The sequence below is a fragment of the Dendrobates tinctorius genome, unplaced genomic scaffold (assembly GCF_039654945.1).
Source record: "Dendrobates tinctorius isolate UK_male_01 unplaced genomic scaffold, ASM3965494v1 ptg000039l, whole genome shotgun sequence".
Classification (NCBI taxonomy): Eukaryota; Metazoa; Chordata; class Amphibia; order Anura; family Dendrobatidae; genus Dendrobates; species Dendrobates tinctorius.
Genome location: NW_027361707.1, coordinates 10,020,808 through 10,035,110, shown reverse-complemented (window position 1 = coordinate 10,035,110; position 14,303 = coordinate 10,020,808). Strand labels below are relative to the sequence as shown.

Genomic DNA, 14,303 nt, shown 5'->3' with positions numbered 1-14,303 from the left:
AACATTATGCCCCCTTTATTTGCTATTGGCTTGTTGGGTGATGAGGAGAACTTGATAGGGACCGTCGTACAAGGGTTTTAGTCCATGCTTTCTGACATGCCTCTTCACGACTACCAAATCACCAGGCTTCAGGTTATAACAGGTGTCGGTTTCTGCTGAATCTGGAAAAGAAGAGGAACTAGAACATAGGTGTTAGCAAGATTTTACTAAGCTGAATAACGTATTGAACAGCACAGTCAGTTTCTTCTGATAAGGCTGGAAATTTGCAACTGGGGGCCTAGCACCAAACAATATCTCATATGGGGACAGGCCATGTTTTGCAACAGGGGTAGTACGGATATGGTATAGTACAATGGGTAGGAGCTCTGGCCATGGAGCTGTAGTCTCCTGCATCATTTTGGTCAATTGTCCCTTCAGTGTGCCGTTCAGCCTCTCAACTTTCCCACTGGATTGTGGGTGGTACAGAGTATGGAGGGCTACAGTGGATCCAAGCATTGTCAGAAGTTCTTGGTACACATAAGAAGAAAAGGCTGGGCCTTGATCACTTTCAACAACTTCTGGAACCCCATATCTGCATATAACTTCCATCACCAGTTTCTTCGCTGTGGTTTTTGCAGTCATGTTGGTAACAGGGAATGTTTCCGGCCAACTGGAGAACATGTCAACAATAACCAAACAGTATTCATACCTTCCAGACTTAGGCAATGTGATATGGTCCACCTGGAGCCTTTGGAAAGGATAGTCGGGCTTAGCAAGATGCTTCTGGGGTACACGTTGAAGTTGACCGGGATTACAGGTCTGACAGATATTACAGGCACGGTTGAGCGCTGTCAAAACTGTGGAAATTCCTGGGGCCCAGTAGAATTTTTGCACCAGTGCGAGGGCCTGATTCTTTCCTTGATGTGTAGGTCCATGTGCCCATGTGGCAATAGCAGGGTACATCCACTTAGGGAGACACACGAGTTGGTTCTTTTTCCAGAGACCATTATCCATACGTGCCCCTTCAGTCTTCCATTGCTTCACCTCTTCCTTTGGAGACATTCTCTGCATTGTCAATAAGCGGTCTCGCGGGGTCCGACATAAAACTTCAGTCTGTTGTAGATCTTCAGGTTCTTGTAGGGCCGATGCTTCTTGTAACTGTTTACGCTGAGAGCGTGTTGTCACCATAGTTGGTATAGTTGGTTCAACGGGTAAAAGAGCGGCGGCTTTTGCTTGCGTATCCGCAAATGCGTTGCCAACAGTCTGTGGACTGTTCCTAGGACCGTGCGCCTTAACTTTGATAATGGCCACCCGAGTAGGTAATTTGATCGAGTCCATGAGGGTTTTGACAGCTTCAGCATTTTTCACTGGGGTTCCGGCAGTAGTAATAAACCCTCGATTGGCCCATAGAGCCCCAAAATCATGAGCAATACCAAATGCATACCGTGAGTCTGTGTATATATTAGCCTGTCTGTTCTTGGCCAAAGTGCATGCAGTAGACAGAGCCTGGAGTTCTGCTTCTTGTGCTGACTGTGAGGGCGGGAGTGCAGCTGCATGCACTACAGTGTCCTCTGGTAACAGCGTATCCCGTGTGGAATCTACCAAACTCATCAGCATATCTTGAACCATCCGTGTATAACACCAGATCAGGATTTGGGAGCGGATTCTCACTGGCATTTGATGGAGTAGCTGTTTCTTCTATCAGAAATTGGGAACAATCATATTGGAGGTAATACTCATCACTGCCATCCTTCCTTATAATTCATTATACCATCTTTCAAGGCATTGTAAAGGGGTTGCATTATGCGGGATGCATCCGCTATCCACTGACAACAATAAGTGCATAGTCCAAGAAAACGCTGGAGTTCAGTTTCATCTTTTTGGAAAGAAAGGGAGCTGATGGCCATTTTTCTTTCTTCTGCGAGGTGTCTGGCACCCTGAAGGAGACAGTGACCCAAGAATATTACTTGACCAAGGCAGAACTGAAGTCTCGAGGCCGAAACCCAACAGTTCAGTGCTGCCAGATGCTTGAGGAGGCTAACAGTGGCAGCAATGGCAAAAGACACCTGCTCATATTTTTTGCAAACTGGTTGGGACTGTTTTGGGCCCCTTGTGGCATAACTGTGGGAAAGGCATGCAAAATACAGATTTCCTCACTGTTTTCATCTGCATAAGGGTTATGTAACGTAAGAACCATCTGACCATCATCTTGGAATTGTATTCTGGAGCGGAACTGTGATAATAAATCTACCCCCAGTAAATTTACTGGACATATGCGAGAGATTACGAACTGAGCAGTAACCTCGGGGAAGGGTCCCACAGGGATGGGTTTTGTAAAAATATGTTAATTGGGTCTGCCATCTACTCCGATTTAATTAACGGGGGAATGACAATCTCTCTGAAAGTGTCCGGGTCTGGCACAGCGCCAGCATTGCAGACAAGAATTAGCAGGGAGGGGCTGAGGAGCAGGGTTAAGGAACGAGCTATGTTCACAGCTGCGGTGGGGGTGAAGGGGGATATGGTGTGGGCTGAGATGGGAGGGGGTACTGAAGCAGCTGCAAGCTTTCCCTTTCTTTTTTCCTTCCTCTGCTGATATGGAGCAGGTTAATTTCTTCTGGAAACTTTTTTTTTTCCTACTTTTAATGCATCGTCCGGAGTCAGCACATTACTCTCAATTTGCTGCCATTTGCATGTAGAAAGCCATGGGGGAAGTCTCTGGATCGGGTAATTGATTGCAAAGGGTGTCTATTTGGGATGGGGTAAAGGGGGTGGATACTCATAACCACTAGCAATATTAGGCATAGCAGGGACTGAAACTATTTGTCTGCCTGACACATTAGTCTCATTAATCTCAGTTCCTTCTTAATCAATCACTTTCTCACACCACAGTCACTTCCTTGCACCACAATACATCCCGTCCCTGTCATAATAGACAATTTTCCTTCTTCAACATAACAGAAACAATCAGAATTCACTTCCTCTGTTCTTCCTAACACCTTCATCACACAATTCATGTGCCAAGCCACAAAATTCTTTTCTTCCACGGATTCTCTCATTTAGAGCTAAATATCCTTACTTCAGTTGTGCACAGATCTGGAGCGGCCATTCAGTCTGTTCCACAGGGTCAATCCCCCTTTGGGATACCCAAAATTCAACGCGGTACTCAGTGAAAGGAGGAGGGCGTCTCAGACTATCCCTCCAGACACTTCTGGTTATATATATATATACCTGAGTTACGTATCCTACCCAATCTTCGATCACCTCTCCACGCCTGACTCTAACAGTGATCAGGATTTCAGGATATTTTGACTATAAATAGAGTCACAATCACTGGTCAATCCGGGGTGTCTGTCCCTTATGAGGTATGGTTCAAGCACCGGGCCCCCAACGGGACTGCAACTCTATATGATTCCACCCATGAATCACCCCACCATCGGGGACAAACCTCAGATTCTCTTTGCAGAAACAAGCACAGGAAAACCACACCAACGGTCAGTCTGAACAGTATAACTGCCAACTTACCATGGTTGTTGTGGAGGATGATCAGTCCCAATTTTCAAGCACCTGTGTCCGCTCCGAGGGTCCTTTGTCTTGTTGTCCTCTGGGGGCAGAGGCATCCCTATTCGGGGGCCCCCATGTTGGGCAGCCAAACTGTTGAGGGAGGGCTAAATTAACCCTTCACGTTTGATCCAGTGATTTCCAAATTAGTTCATAGGTCTTTGCTAGCAACTGGGAATGACCACATGGAGACGGGGGTCTTTGTACAGGAGGATCAAGGCAGATCACTAGTCCCCTTTATTTTAGTCACTTCTTTTATAATCTTTTGCTTAATTAGGCAAAGTTATCAACTACCAATAGCATCATGGTAATACTTCACTTTATAAGCCAATAGTATTGCAAGAAAATTGGAACATGTCCCTAGCTACATGACGTAGAGAATAGAACAATAGCACATTCTTCAGGATTTCATATCTCATATCTTGCTCGGACTGGGACAGTCTGGTTTCATTACAGACACAAACTTTCACCTAGTTAAGTTACAAAATTTAACTCGTAAACAAAATGGCGTCGCAAGCACAAAAATGGAGGTCTGGAGAACAAGATGTCCTGTACAACTGAATACTGTACTTCACAGGGGGTTAGGGCTAGGGTTAGGGTTGGAATTAGGGTTAGGGTTGGAATTAGGGTTAGGGTTAGGGCTAGAATTAGGGTTAGGGTTGGAATTAGGGTTAGGGTTGGAATTAGGGTTAGGGCTAGGGTTAGGGTTAGAATTAGGGTTAGGGGTAGAATTAGGGTTAGGGTGAATTAGGATTAGGGTTAGAATTAAGAATTAGGGTTGGGATTAGGGAATTGAGGGGTTTCCACTATTTACCAACTTTGGGGGTCTAATTTCTCCTGTTACCCTTGGAAAAATTGGGGGCTAAAAAAATCACTTTTGTGGAAAACAAAGACTGTTTTATTTTCACGGCTCTGCCTTATAAACTTCTGTGAAGCACTTGGGGGTTCAAAGTGCTCACCACACATCTAGATAAGCTCCTTGGGGGTCTAGTTTCCAAAATGGGGTCACTTGTGGGGGGTTTATACTGTTTAGGCACATCAGGGGTTCTGCAAACTGCCCAGTGGTTCCCCCCCACAAATGGGGTATCAGCGTACTCAGGACAAATTGCACAACAACTTTTATGGTCCAATTTCTCCTGTTACCCTTTGGAAAATAAAAAAGAGCGGGCTAAAAAATCATTTTTGAGGGAAAAAATGATTTTTTATTTTCACAGCTCTGCATCTATAAACTTCTGTGAAGCACTTGGGGGTTCAAAGTGCTCACCACATATCTAAATAAGCTCCTTCAGGGGTCTAGTTTCCAAAATGGGGTCACTTGTTGGGGGTTTATACTGTTTAAGCACATCAGTGGCTCTGCAAACGCAACATGACGCCCTCAGACCATTCCATCAAAGTCTGCATTCCAAAATGGCACTCCTTCCCTTCTGAGCTCTCCCATGCGCCCAATCAGTGGTTCCCCCCACATAAGGGGTATCAGCATACTCAGGACAAATTGCACAACAACTTTTGTGGTCCAATTTCTCCTGTTACCCCTAGGAAAATAAAAAATAGCGGGCTAAAAAATCATTTTTGAGGAAAAAAAGTGATTATTTTATTTTCACTGCTCTGCGTTATAAACTTCTGTGAAGCACTTGGGGGTTCAAAGTGCTCACCACACATCTAGATAAGTTCCTTAAGGGGTCTAGTTTCCATAATAGTGTCACTTGTGGTGTTTTTTCACTGTTTAGGCACACCAGGGGCTCTCCAAAAGCGACATGGCGTCCAATCTCAATTCCAGCCAATTCTGCATTGAAAAAGTCAAACGGTACTCCTTCCCTTCTGAACTCTGCCGTGCGCCCAAACAGTGGTTTACCCCCACATATGGGGTATCAGCGTACTCAGGACAAATCGCACAACTGTGGGGGTATGATTTCTCCTGTTACCCTTGTAAAAATAAAAATTTGGGGGCGAAAAGATCATTTTTGTGGGAAAAAAATGATTTTTTATTTTCACGGCGCTACGTTATAAACTTCTGTGAAGCACTTGAAGGTTCAAAGTGCTCACCACACATCTAGAAAAGTTCTTTAATGGGTCTAGTTTCCAAAATGGGGTCACTTGGGGGTTTCCACTGTTTAGGAACATCAGGGGCTCTCCGAACACAATATGGCATCCGATCTCAAGTCCAACCAATTCTGCATTGAAAAAGTCAAACGGCGCTCTCTCCCTTGCGAGCTCTGCCGTGCGCTGAAAAAGTGGTTTACCCCCATATTGTGGGTATCAGCGTATTCAGGAGAAATTGCACAACAAATTTTGTGGTTCATTTTCTCTTTTAACACTTGTGAAAATAAAAAAAAATTGGTTCTGAAGTAAATTTTTTGCAAAAAACGTTAATTTTTTCCTTCCACATTGCTTTAGTTCCTGTGAAGCATGTAAAGGGTTAATAAACTTCTTGAATGTGGTTTTGAGCACCTTGAGGGGTCTAGTTTTTAGAATGGTGTCACTTTTGGGTATTTTCTGTCTTGTACACCCCTCAAAATGACTTTAAATATGTGGTCCCTAAAAAAAATGATTTTGTAAATTTTGTTGTGAAAATGAGAAATCGCTGGTCAACTTTTAACCCTTATAACTTCCTAACATAAAAAAATTTTGTTTCCAAAATTGTGCTGATGTAAAGTAGACATGTGGAAAATGTTATTTATTAAGACTTTTGTGTGATACATCTCTCTGATTTAAGGGCATAAAAATGTAAAGTTTTAAAATTGCTAAATTTTCAAAATTTTCGCCATATTTCCATTTTTTTCATAAATAAACACAAGACATATCGAAGAAATTTTACCACTATCATGAAGTACGATATGTCATAAAAAAAAAACAACCTCAGAATCAGTGGGATCCGTTAAAGCGTTCCAGAGTTATAGCTTCATAAAGTGACAGTGGTCAGAATTGTAAAAATTGGCCTGGTCAATAAGCTGCAAACTGGCTCTGTCACTAAGGGATTAAAAGACACATCTGCATGTTTTTCTTAATCTCTGACATGATCAGGATACCAGCCCAGCAAATCTAGAATGAGCAATCTAGGTAGCAATAGCCAAATACATCCATACCAATGCCCGCTAACAGTAAGGGTCAAAGACACGAAAACCGGTGCTGGTTAGGATCAAAAGACCATATAAGGAGACCAAAGACAACTCACCGAGGAGGGGGAGAGGAGGGAGTCAAACAGTGGGGCCTAAGACATGACCTAAGGTTCACGGTATATTTCCACCGGGTTTTCCATCTGGGGGGTGTGAGGTTGGGCCATGGGACATATTGTCCATACTGTTCATGAGCACATCGGCTGCTATCCATTTTTGTATTATTGTTACTAATTTTATATTAATAAAAATTTGCATTTTTCCATATGGGATTTATTGCGTGCTCTGGTGTTTCTCCTTTTAACAATCATAGCAGTAATGCAGTAAGGTGCCGTGGTTCATGTTTGAAGCTATGATTGTATGAAAGTGTATTTTTTATATTTTTTTTGTGTTATGTTTACTTTTTCAGCACCATGTCCTGCAAAAAGGAACAGAAGTTTTATGGACCTTCAAGATGATTTCCGGTCTAAAATGGACCAACTTGAGAAAGTAGTGGGAGGTATCTGTCATAAATGTCTTCCTATAGTGTAAACTCTAAACTTTTCTATTCATTTTTATTTATTTTTTTTGCTTTTATCTGTTTTAGCTCTTTCATCCACGAGACCCTCAAACCGTAAGTAATCACGAATCCTATTTTATTGTTCCTCAATTAATAGCATGCACATTTTGGTTTTTCTCCCCAGAAACAGTGCCACATCTGTCTATAGGTCATATCTGGTATTGCAGCTCATTGACAGAAATTAATAATGTAATATGTCTTTTTTTATCTCTAGCATTTTCTGAATATGACATCTACTTTTTGATGTCTCAAATCAAAGACGATGACTGGATTCATCTAATGAGACCACTCGGCATTGAAGAACATATGAAAACATGTTGTACTCTCTATAGTAACAGACTAGAGCAAAAATACCAAATGCTACAGATCTGGCTAAATAGACCTCAAGATGGAATGAAAACCCATAGAGAACAGCTGGTGGATGTATTAATGGTCATCGGATATGAATGCCTTGCTTCGATGTTTAAAAATGGGTCTATCAGATCCGGTAAGGAAAATAACTTTCTATAACTTATCTATTGACTCTTATTATTACAACTGAGTGACATTCCGATTTGGGGTGAGGTTATATGCGTGTAATCAAAAATTGGGGATAACTTTGACCTTTTCACTTCTTATCTCACATACTACATACATTGCAGCGGATATCACAAATAACCCTCAACCAGTAATTATCATAGTGATAATACTTGTCCAATTATTTCAAAACCTAAATAGAAACCTTGAAAATGAGCAAGTTTGAAACTGACTTGCTGTTTCTGTTATCATTTTCCTGTAAGACCTTTATCTTACGTAGTGTACAGATGGTTTCTATGGAGCCTGACCACTAGTGCCTGCTCAGATCCTGGCCGAGTGTACGCAGTAGTTACTTTACAGGAGAGAAGTTAACTCCTAACATCCCAATCACATCTCTCCAGCCCATTAATTTTTATACAGCAGTTCGCTGCTTACATTCCTCTCCCTCCCTGTCAGCTCCTGACAAGCTGCTGTTACAGATCTTGCAAAATCACCAGCTCAGTATAGTCTGCTTTCAGTGCAGGTCTCTTAATCAGGACTCTCACTTTCATGAGTCATGTGCTTGTTAAACATAGTGATAGCCGTGTACACTAAGAACAAACCACTATTAGGCCATGTTCACACGTTCAGTTTTTAGTCATCATTTTACATCAGTATTTGTAAGCCAACATCAGGAGTGGAACAATTAGAGGAAAAGTATAATAGAAACATGTCACCACTTTTGCATTTTTTCACCCACTCCTGGTTTTGGCTTACACATACTGATGTAAAATACTGACCAAATACTGAACGTGGCCTAAGCTGAATGAGTTACAGCAGAACTTATGCTGAGTTTTAGAATTCTACTAATACTACAGGTCTGCTACTCACCAAAACTGTCCATCAACAAGTAAAGCCGGCCCTGCCAGAAACCAGGAAGCAAGGAGACCGCAGAGTTGTGAGCTGCTCAAGAGACAGCTTGAGGTCATGTAGTCATTATTCAGAGTGAATGGCAGATGATGGTGAACACACAGATTAAGTCTAATTCTGGCTGCAGCATATAATGGCAATAAGAATTAGAAAGAACATAAAGGCTATAAACACTTTTGGCATGGAGAAATGGAGAAAAAATATTTTTACATCGTATATTGGTTACCTTTAGTTAATAAAATTGCAATACAATTCAGTCTTTAATCATTTATTTACAGATCCCTCAGCTTGCAGCCTAATTTCAGATTTTTCTCTCCTGGTAGTGTCTCTGCCAGTAATATAGGCTGGATGTGAGCTCTGTGTGTATCCAGGGTGCCATTGTCCTGATTAGTTCATACATCAGCACAGCTTCTAATCTGCGCTTATTTCCTCTTTATGTGCTTTACTCCAATCGTTATCATATTTTCTTTGCCCTCACTGAGGCTGTAGATGGCTTTCCCCCTTTCCACACTGTGGAGATCTGTGTACGACCCTCTCCCTGCTGTTAACTTTCACGCAAAGAGAAAACAGATCTACATAAAAGACATACAAAGCAACAAAATGAAGATATTTTAGAAAGATACTTAAAGAAGCACTCCCGTTATTTTTTTTTATTTGCTATACCTGTAAATGTGTTTTGTGCTGTAAGACTGTACTCACTTTGTGCTGTACTTACCGATTGCCGTCTTGCCCAGCTTCCAGCGCTGCGCCGATCCTCTTCTCACTCGCGTGACTGCTGGCTCACACTGGGTTTTATATGAGAGCCAGAAGTCGCTTTTACAATGCAAGTCTATGGACCCTTGTTCTGATGCTCCACAGGCTTACGTTGCAAAAGAATCTTCCATCTCACACAATGATCCTTGTGAGAAGAGGACTGGAGAGGTGCTAGAAACCGGGAATCGGTAAGTATTTGATTGCACTTACATCACATAGATTTACACAGGTTTAGAAAGTTATAACAGGAGTGCTTACGGTACTTATATTTATAAATGGAAGCTAAAAGTGAAGATGCATGCAGGCTTCCTGAAAGAAAAATCTAAAATAAGGGATTAAAAGAAACAAAAAATAAACTAGTTCTTAAATGCAGCGAGTGATGAATTCTTACTATATTTTATTTTCATTTTCTTCACAGCTCCTCAATTAAGATAATAGGATCACTACAGTAAGTACAAACTATAGAGTGTATGAAGTTACCATTGTCATTTTCACCTAGCGTCAGACCGGGTTGGCAAAGTCCCACCAGTAACATTGATGCTAGGGGCCCATTGTTCAGCTAAATGCAAAAATAACCAGACAAATTTATTTGTGTTTCTATATAATATTAATTTGGCTAGCTTTTTTAATTAATGATCAGAGGACACCTTGTTCTGCAAATTATGAATCAAGTGTAATAGCACTACTCTTTAGCAGTCCTTCACAGCGGCCTACCGGAGGATTCTCCTGTTCTCCTGTGGGCCAGTCCGAATTTCACACATATTTCTATAGGCAATAAGAAAGATATCTTGATGTGCTTACATAGAAGCCTACACATCGCACATTGGCCATATCATCAATTTATCACAGTGGGAATGAAAAACCACCAGCAGTCATCCTTAGATCTCAGTCACAAGAAAAATTATTTTGACCAGAGTGTGGTCCGAGGGTCATTAGTTTTTCTCGTACGTGGAAACCAAAAAAAAGAGGTTTCTCCACATTCTCCTGATAATCAGTTTTCACGCACTTTTTTTTTTTTTCTCATCATGGACCCATAGAGTTGCATTGCTGATTTTGATCCACAGTTCGGATGCAGAGTTCTTACCTCCTTCTCCTGTGTTTAGCAGCCACTCACTGCACCCAGGATTACAAAGCAGCAGTGACTCCATGTTGATAGGAGAGGGAGAACAAGTACCATATCAGTTTATGTGCACTGTCATCCCCCTCTCCTGTGTGTAGTGGCCGCACGCTGCTGTGTGATCTTTTGTGCAGCGAGTGGCCGCTATACACAGGAAAGGGAGATGATGGCATGCGCACACTGTGTCTGTGTATGCATATTCTCATCTCTCTCATGTCAGTATTGGCTGCTGCTTAAAGATCCTCTGTCCACTGAGCGGCCACTATACACAAGACAGAGATAACAATGTGCATGCACCAACACTGTGTGTGCTCATTCACCCCATCCCTGCACATCAGTGTGTGCCTGTTCTCATGCAGCCATTACAAAGAGAAAAAGAGAGATGAAGCATAGTGCTCCTTCTCATCCCTCTCCAGTCAACCTTAGCCGCCACTGCATTGGCTGCTACACAGATAGGAGGAGGGTTGATAACTCTGCACCCGCCCACACTGACACTGCATGCAGGCCTCTGGTCTCTCCAGTGTCAGTATGTGTAGGGCAGGGTGTTTGATCAGTACAATGCTCCAAAGCAAACGCTGCCAATCACCATGAGGGGAGGGGCATAGTATTGTAATTGAAGAGGCAGAAGGATGCACCGAAGCCCCCTCATTTACATACGCAATAAAACTGTTTTTCCAGAAGTAAAAAAAATTGTTATAATAATCATAAAACAATTTTTATTTTTACATTAAGTGTCTGTAACTAATGCAGCATAAAAATTAGAAACAAAAGTTGCCTTTTTTCCACAATAGACTCTAAGGCTATGTGCGCACATTGCGGATTTCCTTGCGGAAATTTCAGTGTGGTTGCTGTATCTTTTGGCAGAAAAACGCAGTGGAAATTTTAATGCAGATTTTATGCGTTTTTTGATGCGGATTTGTATGAGGATATGTTAGCTAAATAAAGATATATTATTTAAAAAAAAATAGTGATGTAATTTCTATGTCCAACCTCCACTGTTGTGCTTCAACCAAGATAGGATCTATTCTAGATTCTCCGCCCACACTCTTCCTCCTTCTGACATCATTTCCTTTGTCAAATATGCAGTTTTTGGCACCAAATCCGCAGCTAATCTGCAGCAAATCCGCAAACCTAATGACACCTGCGTTTTTGCTGCAGATTTGAGTGACTCAATGGAAGTCAATGGGTGAAAAACGCTGCAGATCTGCAAAAAGAATCTCTGCGAATAAGGAAAGAAATTTCTGGACCACATGCACAACACTTCAGGATTGTCATTGATTCACCTTGCTTTAGTAATCCTTTGCGTTTTTGAAGAATTTCCAAAAACGTTGCAGAAAAGCAACAAATCCGCATCGTGTGCACATAGCCTAAACAGCGCCACTCTTGTCCATATGCCGTGTCTGGTACTGCAGCTGAGTTCTATTAAAATAAATTGATATTTTATCCGACACTGCAAACTGATAAGATAGGTGCTGTTTCTAAAAATAAAAAAAAACGCTCCTTTATAGCTAACACTAACTTCTGCAAAAACTTTCTATACTTACAGGTTTCGCCATCAGTGTGGCCACCTCTAGAGATCAGAAGTTCCTCTACATTCACAGGTCGATGTTATTCGACCAGGTTGCCAACTTCTTCACTATACACTACCGTCTCATCCCTCACTTATTTCATATGAAGTTTTGGACTTACCTTGCAAAAAACAAAGATTTTTTTTGGCACTTAAGTGGATCCATCTGGTACATAAGTCAAACTTACATATACTACATGGTATCTCTTGATCATTACGTAGTTTCCACTTCATGGATGGAGGAGGGTAGAATTGAAGGAATCTCTGAAAACTTGATTTTGGGCAGATATGCTCAATCCCGGGGAAAAGTGATGAGAGGAGAGGAAATACGTATACAGCTGGAATCTGGCCAGTGGCGGCACCCACCGGAAGAGAGGGAGGAGACAACTGAAGAGGAGGACCGGTCAGGGAGCAGCTGGCTGCAATTTTCATGGATAAACATCAATCGAGTTCTCAAAAATTTGTATTTCTTTGAATAATGTAACAAATGTATAATAATGTAATAAATATGTATAAATAAATGTATAATGTAATAATGTAACAAATGTAACTTGCTTACAATTTATCTGCACATTTCTAGTTATAAGGTGTACGATCAGGGGAAAACGCATTTCTCTACTTAAGAGCCGAGATCATATTCCTATTTGTAATATCTCACAGCTTGTACGTGTTCACCTCTGTTTCCCTAAAATCTGAAAGTACTGTACAGACCCAGTATTTTAAGACGATAGCACCACCCAAAATGTTTTCTGTATACTTTGTATAAATTTATGTATTTACCATGTAAAATGTATATATTTATAATAAATTAATTATATTGTAATTCTTTATACTTTTTTACATTCGGCAATATCCTAGGCAGCGTCGTACTGTGCAAAAAGGACAGAAATATATTAAAGGGGCTGCCGGATACCGATCCTACTAAGGCAAACAGGAGTCACAGAGGTGCACCTCCATAAACTAGTAAAAAGATTCACTTTAGCGTTTTTTTTAAGGTCCTGGCTTAAAAACAATTTCCTAGAGGTATCAGGAGCTTGACCTTCATCTGTAATGAACAACCCTTTAAAAATGTTGTATTTTATACACAGCTCCTAGGCAAACCTATATTTTTCATGGTTACAGACAAACCCTGGGTAATCTGACATCTGTCCCCTACCTCTTGCTTACCCATTAAATGTAACAGTAGCAAGGAAATGTGTCTGCAGGACCAGACTACACAGGTTTGTTTGTAGTCTGTAACCATGATGACACAGATTTGTGTAGGAGCTGTAGACATATATTAATAGGATATTTTTTTTAATCCATTTACAAAGTTTGAGCCCAACTACTTTTTCTCCAAAGGGGCCGAGTTGCAATGCCAGACATAACCCGTGGTCAAGGGTTGCCCAAAGCAATCCATGTTTTTGTAATCCTTGACAACTCCTTTAACATGTGGGTTCATATTAGTTGGATCATAAACACATAGCACAAGCACAAATTCCAATATGTCAGGAATCCCATTTTGCGATCCCACTTATATATCAGGGATTTATTTGTATATCCCACTTTCCAGTTCTGGTTACGAACTTGAAGCTCTCTAGCGCCCCCTTTATCCTCAGGTCAGTCAGGGAACTACACCTAGAATTAGTAGTCGCCAGAAAGGCTGCCTTGTCGTGTACTGGCTATTGGGCACGCTGCAGTGAGGGTGGTATGTATATCCCTAGTCTCAGGCAGGAAATACACCCATAAACCTACGTTCCGACACTGGCAGGGTCTCCCAAATCCCCCAGAACACTTTGCTGCCACCAGCTCCTCGTTTCACATTAAAACCAATATCGGGTCAGGAGCCCACCCACAGGGTACCGTAATTCGCACGGAGGTCGTGGCGGTTTGTTCATAGTGCAAGGAAAACAAAACTAGTAAACTTTATAGATTTACTTCAGAAAATATAGGCAGCATTTACAAAAATATAAAAGATGTTACAAAAGAGATGAGATACAGTATATACAGAGTTACAAATAAAAGGGATTTAAATAAGAACTTACACATATCAGTCACTGTCATGCCGTGTGCATGAGGGGGGAGGGGAACCATCCCAGAACAAAAGGGTACATCTGCGCAGCTCATGTAGCGGATTCCCCAGGCAAAAGACACAAGTGTGGCTTACGTAATTCAGATAAGTTAAAGGTAGTGTCAGTCTGTATGTGAATTCTGGTTTAGTGCTGCAGGGGTTAATACCTTTGGCCTCTCTCT

The 14,303-nt window shown here is 41.5% G+C and overlaps 1 protein-coding gene across 3 annotated transcripts in view; it reads left to right on the top strand.

The window, feature by feature from the left end:
• Positions 1 to 12,894, top strand: part of LOC141088605 (uncharacterized) — a 58,346-nt gene extending 45,452 nt beyond the window's left edge. For 2 of the 3 annotated variants that reach the window (XM_073574749.1, XM_073574748.1), the window contains 3 exons: positions 7,060 to 7,149; positions 7,237 to 7,263; positions 7,424 to 7,837. In XM_073574749.1, coding sequence (XP_073430850.1) covers positions 7,060 to 7,149; positions 7,237 to 7,263; positions 7,424 to 7,719 — 413 coding nt within the window. In that variant the 3' untranslated portion in view covers positions 7,720 to 7,837. Of the gene's footprint in view, positions 1 to 7,059; positions 7,150 to 7,236; positions 7,264 to 7,423; positions 7,838 to 9,805; positions 9,836 to 12,050 lie in introns of those variants that run through there. The other variant, XM_073574750.1, reaches the window with a different exon arrangement.
• The last annotated feature ends 1,409 nt before the right edge of the window (positions 12,895 to 14,303 follow it).